This window comes from Stegodyphus dumicola, chromosome 2, assembly GCF_044657685.1.
Source record: "Stegodyphus dumicola isolate Sdum_Otavi_A_Nest chromosome 2, ASM4465768v1".
In the NCBI taxonomy this organism is placed as follows: Eukaryota; Metazoa; Arthropoda; class Arachnida; order Araneae; family Eresidae; genus Stegodyphus; species Stegodyphus dumicola.
The window spans coordinates 266,797,528-266,810,698 of NC_140769.1; the positions used below are offsets into that span (position 1 = coordinate 266,797,528).

The 13,171-nt window shown below is 34.2% G+C and overlaps 2 protein-coding genes across 2 annotated transcripts in view; one reads left to right on the forward strand and one right to left on the reverse strand.

The window, feature by feature from the left end:
• The window catches only part of LOC118200149 (inactive dipeptidyl peptidase 10-like), a 631,756-nt gene that overhangs the window by 604,054 nt on the left and 14,531 nt on the right, over positions 1 to 13,171 (forward strand). The window lies entirely within an intron of this gene.
• LOC118193719 (uncharacterized) overlaps positions 1 to 13,171 on the reverse strand; it is a 59,326-nt gene that overhangs the window by 7,709 nt on the left and 38,446 nt on the right. Inside the window, exon 3 of the mRNA XM_035364848.2 lies at positions 989 to 1,263. Coding sequence (XP_035220739.2) covers positions 989 to 1,249 — 261 coding nt within the window. The 5' untranslated portion in view covers positions 1,250 to 1,263. The remainder of the gene's footprint in view (positions 1 to 988; positions 1,264 to 13,171) is intronic.

The following is a 13,171-nucleotide window of genomic DNA, read 5'->3' on the forward strand; positions in this document are numbered from 1 at the left end:
AGCTCAAAAATGCAAAATCTGCCTTTGACAAATATTTTTCTTAATATTACTGAATAATTCCATCTATGGTACAACCATGGAAAATATAAGAAAAAGAGTGAAGCATAACAACATCAAAATGTGAAAGTCGGAAGTGAACACACACACACAGAAAGGCTGAAAAACTAGTTGTTTATGCCAGTTTTAAAATGTTTAAAAAGTTTAGCGAGAATCTCATTGTGGTGGAAAGATTAAGAAACCAGCCTCACTTTGAAACCACCTGAACTACATGCTCTACTCGAACTACGTGCCTAAAACGTACTCTTTCTTATAGGAGACGGGAGAGAAGAAAACATCATAGGGAGTTTCATGTCGTGCAAAATAAATTAATGCATGAAAATTACAAACAATGCCTTCCTTATCGTTCTTTAGATTTCATTCATTACCTCGTCATCCTTCGCATAGTTTTTATTCTATAACGTTCCCTGTTGTGGAACATCACAGACTGCTTTCATTTGAAAAAATATTACATCTGCAACACTGTTACGTTATTTAACTATGGAAATTTTAGATTCATGACGAAGCTTTCATGGCCTGAGCATACATGTAAATTTTCTGTAATATTGAGTTAATTTATGATGATTCAGAGCAGCAGTTGTACAAGCCGCAATAAAAGCATTGGACATGGAACTATGGATTCTTATCCCCGCAGAAAATATATAGAGAAAATAAACTTAAGAGAGTATAGAAATTGAGGTTAAAATGATTTTTGTCGTGATACACTTAACATTCAAAAGATGGCTCCAGAAACTGAGTTTATTTGCTTGGTCTTCTCTATCTTTCCTGGAATAGACTTTCATTATCAAATATCTGATTTGATGTTGTTATTGTATATCAAATATCTTAACCAATATAACACCCAAATTCTAAAAGAAGCTAGTTAGAAAAATATTTCTTGCACGGGTTCTTTAACTGTAATATGATCACGAGGTCCTTAAGTAATCTTTACCTCATTGAAAGCAGATGAATCGTTGTCTTCCTGTTGGCTTCTGTCTTCCTGAGATTCGGATCTGAAAACATCCAGTCTTATTTTTGGAAAACTGTCCGCCGCATCTTTCAGGTGGCTGCGTCGGAAACTCGATTGCTCTTCGGACTGGCTGAGAGGGTAGGAGGCCATTCGCTGGTAACTTTCGCAACAGGACTCTTGCGTCAGGAGGACCATGCACACCACCACTAGCAGTGCACTCCAGAATGAGGTGAAACACAACATAACTTTCTGGTAAGCTGTCGGGAGAGGAAATATTAAAAGATCTCACCCATCGGCATAAATATTTATTCATTCATAAAAATGTACTTTTAACACTGAAGTCATAGTATTAGGAATAATTTTGCTTCCATTACAATAGGTTTTTCGACCCTTTTTTTATCCTTTGGAGCAACTTCCTGAAGTAATCGTCAGTTTTTATGGAACCGTTTCACAAAATTACTGTAACTATATATCGCTGCATTTTAATAATTAAAGAAATTAAAAAAATCTGAATGACGCCCAAAGAGGCCTTTTTTTAACGTTTTTGTGTGTTATCTTTATTTATTAAATATCACGTTCTTCGCATTTAAACCATGAAATTCAGTTTGTAATGATTATGTTAATTTTATCAACAGTTAAATTTTAAGTTAAAGTTCCTTTCCTGTCAAATTCTTAACTTCAACTTCCAACCAGAACGTAGTTTTGGAATCACTCTGAATACTTAACGAGGAGGAGCGGTATTTAAATCGCGAAGTTCTACATGCTGAATTAGAGAGAATCGGAGTTTCCGATTTGCGCGCGTCTGCCTTTTGGCTACTCTCTCTCTCTCAAAGCTGTTATTACGCTATCAAGGGCCGTACTCAGGCCCTTGATAATCTTCGTATTCAAATAGAGTTAAGGGGTCAACGCGATTAGAATCTTGATAGCTTCGGCTATATCTCTTTAGTTAATCTTAGTTTTAGTTTATTTCTTAGTCTCTTAAGTTCAAGCCCAAGTGTCGGCTTTGATTGTACACTCCAAGACGGAGTTTTGTTACATCTTATTGGAATTTACCATTCCATCTTGTTGTTTCTTGTTACACGAACTTAAGCGATTATTCGCTAACTAGTTCTTAAGGTTATTCACTCTTGACTGCAATTACACAGGAGACAGGAGACCACTGGGTGAGCAGCTGTGCCGCCATGAAGACTTTCAGCTTTATTGCTCACTCAGTGGGACCACGTTTATTTAAAATTTTATATTACAACAAAAATTTTGATTTTGATGTACACATAATTTTGACATATACTTGACATACATTGACAGAATTCATAAAGATATTAACAGAAATTTTGATGGTACGTACATAGAATATAAAATGCGTAATGTAGAGTACAAATAAAGATTTAGATAAAAAATTTTGGTTATATACATAATAAATAAAATAGGATTTTGATGGTATGTTGAATTGCAATAATAGTTCACAGTTGGTAAATAGCTAATAATTCATAAATAGTTCACTGTTCATTATAGTGCACAGTTCATAAGTCTGTTAAAGTTTATTTATCTGTTGAAGTTAATAATTAGTCTGAAGTAAGTTCTGATAAAGCTCTGAGAAATTTTATAGTTACTGTGAAGTAAGTTTCATATTTGTTGATTGAAGTTGGGCTGTCTTGAAGTGATGCTAATTATGCCGAAAAAGTGCTGATGTGGAATTGTGATGCCTTAATTTATGCTGCCTTTAAATTATCACAATTTTCTATGAGATATTCCATTAAATTATAAAGTTTTTTGTGGAGAGATTTACTTCTGAGTAGTTGTTTGAATCATCCTTGGGCATTTTCACTTGTGAAAGGACGAAAGTGGAGGTCTTTAGTGATTGTACATTCAAACAGGTAATGATCTATTGTTCCTGTTGATCCACATATACAGTTGTCTGTATGATACAAGCCGAAACGAAAAAGATATGAAATGAAGGGTCCATGTGCTGTTAGAAGATATGTTATTGCATTATTTGTTGTAACTAAATTATTTGTTGTAACTAGATAATACTGCAATTACACAGTGGTAAACCTCACAAGTTCAACAAAAATATCACAAAATATTTAAAAGAGCATATCTTTAGAATTTCCGAAACACAGTCTCGCGCGCTGGAGATTATTCCCCCCCCCGGTACAGTTTTTCCATGGCTCACTTTGAAATCGTCAAGTTTCTTAATCAAAAAATCATAAATCCTTTACAAAATATGAAATAGATAATAAAACAAATTCCTAATTCAAAATTTGGGCTTCCAGATGCCCATATTCGGGTGGAGATGTACATTCAAACATTGCAGATACCGTTGTTTTATCACAGTGCGAGAAACGTACATATCTTTATGCAAATTCTTCACTATTTAATTTCTTTAAATAATGCAGGGATTTAATATTGGATAGCAACAATTTAAAAAGTGATTTGTCGTTTGTAGTGAATCAACGCAAAATGCGTACGAAATTAATAGCCCTTTTCAGCAAATTGCCCCTGTGGGCTAAAAAAAATACTACTCCTGTTTTCAATAATGATTTTACCCAGACTCATTTTTTTCTGGTTTAGAAACTTACCTTTTTGAACAGTATAAAAAAATAATACAAAATTTCTGTAGAAAAAATATTGATGCAATTCACTGTAATTGCAGGTAAATTACTAATAAATTAAATGCTACTCTTTCCAGCATAACTTTTTGAATTCCTTCTCGAAGATCTGTAGATCACATCATGATGAGGTTGTTTAACATGAAAGGCTGGATTTTACATCTTTCAATAAAAATTATTTCTTGAAATTCGAAGAAATATTTCTTTCGTTAAAATAGGTGCGAAATCCATTATTTATATAAAGGCTGTTCATATTCGTAGATTAATGTAGGCTTCAGCATGGCAAGTTTTCTAAGCATTTTTGGATTTGAGAATGATTTGAATCCGCATTAATCATTTGTCCAATCTAAAGAATGTTAAATGACTAACACTCCTTGTCATTCACTGTATTCCCACCAAGATTGTATTTTTCTCAATTAAGAGAAAGATGGCTTTTATGTTCTGAGATGTTCACTTTAATTAACGGCAATGACCCAATTCTTCTATCGTCCTAAGTGACTCGCATCTCGTTCCGGGTAATGATTCCCTTCAAAAGAAATGTTGTTTTATGTTTCAACTAATTCTTAACTGAAAATTTTGTATCTTCGCTGTTTCTCATGCTTTAAACATTTGCAGCTTAATTCATGACGAACACAGTTGTCAAGTTTTGTAATCTTTCGAGTCGAGGATTAAGGTGATTTCTTTGAACTTATTATAGTAAATTAATCGCACGAGCAATGTTGACAGCAACATGATGTTTAATAAATAAAGTTAACCCACAAAATGTTAATAAAAAGACCAAAAAAATGTTTTACAAGCCATCTTACTAAGAAAACTGAATATTGATATATGATACTGAAAAAATCTGATGTGTACACCACATGACTTCCTTGTACGGAATATTAAATTATACGCATTTTTTCTTGCATTTCATTTAAACTTATGGGATGAAATAAATCTACTTCGCCGACAGCGCATAAACCACAATAGAATAAATGCACTCTTTAAAATTCACTATATTTGTTTACCATAGCGACACTCTAAACAGTTACTTATATAATAATTATATAACGGAAACTAAGTTAACTGTTATATAATCCAATAATTATATAACAGTTAACTTATATATTTCGTTCATATTATAACTCATAATCAACAAAATTTATATCATTTAAAGAATAAAATTATCTAATCGTTGCCACATGTTCGATTCAAATACTATAATAAAGCTAGAATGATGTATAAAAGAAATTAAGCAAACAAAACAAAAAAGAAACAGCTTTTCACAGACGACTGAGTATTTCTCATTTAATTAATTCAGTTCTCACTTCGCGAGAAGGCAAAAATACATAAAAACTCAAAATATCTGTATTAAAAATTACGAAGTAAATCTCAAACACTTATTTCCGAAAAAATTCAAGAAAGAATTAAGCATGATTTAATTGGCAATAATAAATGAATGCGTTATGTTTGTTGTTGCGAAGCTAAGTTTCTCTAGATTGGCAACAAATCCGCTAGTCTCCTGTTTCAAATGTAAACATCAATGGCCGCCATAAAAAAAAAGGCTTATTGGCATTTAGACAACTTTAAAATTGTTGATAATTCTAAACATATTGCACACAGATTTACTAAAGGCATAAAAACCTTAACCGGAAGATAAAAGCAACATAATATAAACATTTTAAAGCAAAAAATGTACAATTTACAAACATATAAGAGTAAAGAAACTGAGATCACTGAGCCGGGTAACAGAGTGGATATATATATATAAATATATTTATATACGTTTGGTGCGGCTGATGGCAACCAAAATACGAGGTGCACATCTACATGTTATAGCAGTACTATATATACAAAATTTCAACGTTCTGAGGCTACTCGTTTTTGAGTTATGCGAGATACGTACGTACGCACGTACGTACATACGTTCGTACAGACACCACGAAAAATTCTTTTCAGAATTAATTTTAAAGCAGTTTTATAATTTTTTTGAAGGAAAAGAGTATTTTATTCTGTCCTTACGTACAGATATCACGCAAAAACATCGTTAAATTGCATTCGATAGCGGTCAAAATAGATATTTTCGTTAAAATATGCTGCCTGAAACTTTTCGCGATTACAATACTTCCTTTTTACTTCGTACAAGGAAGTAAAAAAGATTTAAAAAAATAGACACTGTATTGGGAACTAATCATATACTGCTAACTGTCTAATCACACTAGCAAGAGCAGTTTGGCTGAGAGCCAAGATGGGTCAGTTTAATTGAAGGGGAGTGGGTATTTTTCTTTCTCGGAAGTCGTAACGGTTGTAACAGCTTTAATATCGTTATTAATCTCTCGTGCATTTGAAACAGATGAATAATAAATATTGTACAGGTTACTGGCAATATTGAAACGCCGACTCGAGAGCCGCATGCATTTTCTCTCACGAAGCATGTAATTTTTTTTTAAATAAGTTTTTATACCTTTTCTTTTCTTGTTTGTATGTCACCATTTTTTTAGTGTAAAAATAAAAGTTATTGCTGTGTTACATCATTGGTGTTTACCTCAAATTGTTAAAGAGTATCACAGTCTTAATTATTTTGGAGGCACCGGCCGAGATCGAATAATCGTGCGTATTTTTATTTCATTAGTTCATCACTGAGGTAATATTAGTGATACCGGATTATTACTTCTTGTTAATATTGTATTGCCTTATGTTATTAGTTCATCACTGAACTATCTGTTTCTAAAATTAGTGATACCAGATTATTACTTTCTGATTATTATTATTTTTAGATGGAAGAACCATTTAAATCTAACCGGGCTACTGCACTCACCCCTACCGCCCCATACCGGATGTTTACATAAATCTGGAATACATGGTCGGACAGTATGCTGCAGTTAAAATTTTTGTAATTTTGCTGTTGAATTATATATGGCGTAAGTTTGGAAAAGAAAACGATGCTTAATGATAAAGCTAAAAAGACAAAATGTAGGTGTGAATGCAACAGCAGACTGGGTAAACTGCGAGCTCAGCGAGAACTTAAAAATTCTTAACAAACCTTTTGGGGGTAACCCTTAACATCTGAAAGCTTTCAGATTTTTTTAGCATTAATTTTAGTGTCCTTATCGAAACAGAACTAGAATTAGAGCCAGTACATAGAACTCGTAATCACAGAAGGGTCGGCAAAGTTCTTGATTCGTTCTTGTCCTGAACAAATTATAAAAGAAATAAAATGTATAAAATATTTACAACTAGAATATTTCTCGTAATACTCTCTTCAGTACAACTAATGTAATGCAATGCCTAACTCCTTATCTAACTCAGACTTTGGGAACCTTTTCATGGAATACCTTCCAAATCTCACTGACTGGTTCGCGATATACTTTGCCGAAGATAATATAGAAAAATATATGTTGATCCAAGATCCTTTTCATTCTGAAGTCCCTCAGGAGTTTACTTCGCAAGACGAACAGAGTTTAATTGAACTATCATACGACAACATCCTGAAAACAAAACTTGCTTGCTCAGATTTAACCTCTTCGACGTCCGTAACGCGTCTAGCGCGTTCAAATGAAACTTCCGCAGGGCGTCCATGACGCGCCTCAAGCGTTCTTCTACGTTTTAAAACTTTTAAACGTTTAAAACGCTTTCTAAATATTTACTTGTTTGAGTTTTTATTTTTGTTTGTTCTAATACCTCCTAGAGAGTAGCACTAACCAGGCATCCTATTTCTAATTGAATTTGTCCCGGGTTTTATGGATATTCGCGCCATTTTACATAAGATACAAGACAGTGAGAGGTGGCTTCAATGTCTACTCACCAGAAAAAGAGAAGAAATGAGGTTGTTTTGAATTGGAAAGACAAGAAGGATATACATTTGATGAGTACAGTCCATAATAACTCGATGATTGATGTTGGAACACGGAAAAGAACTGTAAAATAACAAATAATTGTAAAAGATTACAACAACAACATGGGAGGAGTGGACCGCCTGGATCAGATGTTATCAAATTATCCTCCTGTTGGAAATAAGCAGAGATATTATTATTTTTCCATTATGCTTGATTTCCTTATAATTTTACTCAATATTCATTGACATTCATCCGCTACGAAAGTCATGTATGGAAAGTTGTGATGTACAGAGAAAACAACATTACACTCTACGAAAAACAGACGGCCGCTGGGGGGAAATTTTCGCGGACAGGAGAGGACGGCAAACGGGTTAATGGAGCTGTGGGATTTCAATCAAAATTGAGTATCCCCCTTTAAAGTTCTAAAGCTCTAAGGATCCTCATTACCTTTGCGACATCCTATGTATGCGAGGCTGAATTTTCAGCTGTTGCTGTGATAAAGACCATATATCGTTCGAAACTGAGTGTGGAGCAAGAAACAGCTGCATCAATTTGAAAAATAGTGCGGGGATCAACAAGCTCACTTGTCACACAGACTTTCTAACTTGCCACTGAAGGTTTCTGTGATTTGTTTGTTTTCTTAATGAATTAAAATTATTTTGTCACTTTCTTTTCTTTTTTTTTTCACCATCGACGGAACAGCTGGACCACTGGGTTAGGTGCTTTTCAGCCTGTTGGATCCCGTCGATGAAATTAAAAAAAAATACATGAATAAATATAAATAGAGCTTAGTACTGTGTCCTCCGGGGATTGGCCACGAAACGAGGAACATTGAAGTGAGGACCAGAGCATGGAAAGAAGGTGCATGATGGGGACTGCTGAGACTAAGCGGAACACTTTTAACTATTATAGTACATGTTAGGCATACAATTATATTAAGGATGTGCTATAATCAGGTACAGATGTAAAGATGACCAAATACATTACAAATTGTGGAATACATTAAATGAGTTCTGGATTAGTCATAATATTAAATATAATTAAAAACAGAAAAACAAACAAAAAAAACACATAAGTAAATTAATATATGTACAGAGCAGGCTGCTGACGGCATGGTGTCCAAGGAAAGAAGTCACTCCATGTTGTCAGCAATGCTTTTAGCAATGGTAGTGCAGTCTCTAATGCGGTTGAGCGCATATTTATTCTTAAGTGTGTTCTTGAACCATGCTGGCATATTGTTTGCAGTTGGTCTTTTCAAATGTGAATTCCCTGTGTGCGAGCAGTCAAACAGATAGTGATCTGGGTCACCAGTACTGCCACAAATACATTGGTCACTGTCTCTTAGGCAAAATCAGTGAAGATAGGACATATATGGGCCATGTCCTGTCAGATACTGAGGTGCAAAGAACTGCTATTTAAATTGTGGTTAACGTTTGGTTGGAAATGATACAGTCTCACTGACTGGTTCGCGATATACTTTGCCGAAGATAATATAGAAAAATATATGTTGATCCAAGATCCTTTTCATTCTGAAGTCCCTCAGGAGTTTAATTCGCAAGACGAAGAGAGTTTAATTGAACTATCATACGACAACATCCTGAAAACAAAACTTGCTTGCTCAGATTTAACCTCTTCGACGTCTGGAACGCGTCTAGCGCGTTCAAATGAAACTTCCGCAGGGCGTCCGTGACGCGCCTCAAGCGTTCTTCTACGTTTTAAAACTTTTAAACGTTTAAAACGCTTTCTAAATATTTACTTGTTTGATTTTTTATTTTTGTTTGTTCTAATACCTCCTAGAGAGTAGCACTAACCAGGTATTCTATTTCTAATTGAATTTGTCCCGGGTTTTAAGAATATTCGCACCATTTTACATAAGAATTGTGTGAATAACATAAGAACATGTGTGAATAACATTTTACATAAGAATTGTGTTACATAAGAATTGATTACTTAAGAATACCTGTGGTGCTTGTCTCCCAGTAGTTTTGCCACTGCTTCATTAGTTGACATTTGAGAGTAGTTTTCAGATACGAGTGAGGAAGGGGCACACCAATGCTACTCACGTGGGGTTCATTGGTTGCGCCCTTCGCAATCATATCCACTGCTTTATTTCCTTTAATCCCCGTATGGGCCGGAACCCATTGTAGCTGGGGCCTCATACTTGCAGGAATCGAAATTAATAGTTTTTGTTTGTCTCTGACAATGGGATGTCTGCTGCGGCCGCGTTTATTTTGTCACTAAAATGTTTCCATCTCTATGCTTGATTAACTTCACAATAGAAATACTGCGTGGGGGAGGGGGGTAAAAATCAAAAAAATTGGAGTGCGCCGCGTACTGTAGAAATTTGGGAACCCGTGATCTAACTGACATAGATTTTACAAATTCCATGTTCACAGAGTTACTCTTAAATCATACAAGTATTATTAATCATTTTCTTTATTGCAAATAATTAATGCATACAAAGTACACACAGCCTGCAATGAACTCTATTTCCTGTGAAAAGAAGGATGCAAGTTTCCCGACGTCCAGAGAATATGTATGAAGGAGAAATCTCGACAACAGCAATGTATACAGAGAGGTGATGAAGTTTAAGGAAGATTTGGCGTATTTGATCACTGAAAAGCACACGAGGGCTATCTGATTTAAAGTGAGGGATACCTTCGTGGAGGACTTTCTAAGTTTTATTTTGGGGGGTTATGTGATTACAACAAAGCCTTAAGGACTATCCGCCTAAGGGGAAGACTTTCTAAGAGAAACTGGATCGCATACATGTTACACATGGGGAAAACCACGAAAACGCCCATTCAAACAGCCCGTTCGCAGTATTCGAAACTTGTACCGAACTGCCACTGTTCGACGAATTTACCGCTCGGCCGTTGTTTAACCCTTTCGCCGTCCTCTCCTGTCCGCGAAAATTTCCCCCCAGCGGCCGTCTGTTTTTCGTAGCGTGTAATGTTGTTTTCTCTGTACATCATAACTTCCCATACAAAACTTTCGTAGTGGATGAATGTCAATGAATATTAAGTAAAATTATAAGGAAATAAAGCATAATGGAAAAATAATATCTCTGCTTATTTCTCACAGCAGGATAATTTCATCATCTGATCCAGGCGGTCCACTTCTCCCATTTTGTTGTTGTAATCTTTTACAATTATTGGTTTTTTTTACAGTTCTTTTCCGTGTTCCAACATCAATCATCATGTTGTTATGGACTGTACTCATCAAACGTATATCCTTCTTGTCTTTCCAATTCAAAATAACCTCATTTTTTCTCTTTTTCTGCTGAGTAGACGTTGAAGCCACCTCTCACTGTCTTGTGTCTTATGTAAAATGGCGCGAATATTCATAAAACCCGGGGCAAATTCAATTAGAAATAGAATGCCTGATTAGTGCTGCCCTCTAGGAGGTGTAGTGTAGAAGAACGCTTGTGGCGCGTTGCGGCCGCCCTGCGGAAGTTTCACTTGAACGCGCTGCACGCGTTAAGGACGACGAAGAGGTTAAGGAAGAAAATCCAACATTGAAGAATATATAGAATGTGAGACCATCAAGTGCACTTATGAATTATTTTAAAGACGATCTGAGAGGTAGGTTTAACGATGATGTAAAGCACTGATAGTAACGAAGACTATACTGAATAGTAACTTCATTTAGAGGAAGAATCATACCAATAGCATAAGGAGTTTACATGATTTGTGTTAATGTAAAATGATTATTCAATACATGAAGGGGCATAGCATTATTCAATACATAGAAAATCAAAAACTATGACATTTATAGACAACAGATAAAATAACAATTAACATTAAAATAACATTATATTCACATGAAAGAAATTTCGGAAACTAACCTGACAAAATGCAATTGCTATACCTTTTAAGAAAATATGTTTCTTTCCAGCCAGTCGGCGAGAAATTTCTCTGAAAGAAAGATCGGGCCTCTTTAACGAAAGGGAATAACTGAAAGTGCATTTTCCAAAATTATTTGTACCTTTATATAGCTAAATATCACTATTGTTCCTTATATTTGCAAATGATAACGTTTTCTTCCTGTCAATTTAACATTTGCTTCTATCCGTCATATTTGTAAATAATAATGTGCTTTTCTACTATCAGCATAACATCTGTAGCTGACAGAAAATAATGTTGTACATTCAGAACATTTCCGAAAGCTGGACGAAAATATTTGAAAACTGAATGGCAAGACAGTGTAAACAAATGAAGGTCTTCACATTTAAGCATTCTGTTCTCATCCGCTCAAAACGTGAAATTTAATAAAAAAAAAAAAAAAAAAAAAAAAAGGTTCCGCTTCGTCTGATACACAATTCGAACGCGTCTGGTTTACAAATATAAAGAAAAGAAGTCGATATTTTCGATTATTTAAAGATGAACGTGCTTTAGATTATATCGAAGGATGTAATTTTTTATGTTATTACAGATCTACTGTCACGGAAGGTTAACTTTGCGTAATTTTGGAAAATGATCTTTCCTAGCGTTCTGAAAGCGTAGAAATAAGGGATAATGTACTTACTTGATGTTCAAAATTTTGAACTTTAACTAAGTATTAAACATTTGATTATTAAAATTTTGGATTACTTAAAGTAATTTTCTTATCAATTCTAATGAAAAACTTTGTTAAAATGTGAATGAAAACAAATTAACAGTTCATATGGAAATTAGAAAAATAACAGAGAAAAGTAAAAAAATTTGAAAGCTGTCAGATTTTATATTGCTCCCAAAGGGGCGTTTTTGTAACTTTTTTGTGTTACCTTTTATTTATTAAATGTCATGTTTTACGTACTACTATAAAATTCAGTTCAACAGCAATATCGCAAATTAATTTTAAAATGAGCATAGCTTTAGAATTTCTGGTACACAGTCTCGCGCGCTGGAGATTAAAATGTTTTTTTTTTGTTGCCATTGCTCCCTTTGAAATCGTCGTATTTCTTAGTCAAAAACTCATAAATGCTTTACAAAATATGAAACAGATTCCAAATTTAAATTTCCAGATACCTATACTCGGGTAGAGTGGTACGTATTCAAAATTAGATGGCTCTAGATACCGTTGCTTTATCACAATGCGAGGAACATACAAACATTTATAGAGATTTTTCAGTATTGAATTTCTTTAAATATAATACAGAGCTCTAATATTTGGTGGCAACAATTTTAATAGTGATTCGCCGCTTATAGCGAATCAACGCAAAATACCAAAATGAAATTAATAGCGCTTCTGGGAAAATTGCCCCTTTGGGCTAAAAACTTCAAATTTATTTGGAAAATCATCTTTTCTAGCGTTCTAAAAGTATAGAAGTAAGGGTTAATACTTACTTCAAGTTCAAAGGGTTTTGGATTACTCAAAGTAATTTTCTTATAAATTCTAATGAAAAACTTTGTTAAAATGTGACCGAAAACAAATTAACAAATTAAAATGGAAATGAGAAAAATAAGAAAGAAAACTTGAAACTCAAGGATGCATTCGACATGGCGGAAAAATTTCGTATTCGCAAAATCTCTGAAAATCCTGTAGAATTGGCGAAAGTTATCAAGGAAATTCTACAGTCAACAAAGTTATTACCGTAATTGTAATTACCGAGTAATTTAATACGACCAATATGATACAGAATTAATTCTTTTTTCCTTAGACCGAAACTATGAAACAAGATTTATGAAATAGGATATTTGTGTTTTATGACAAGCATGCGCAAATTAATCAAAGTTATGGACCGTTTTAGGCATGTAGAA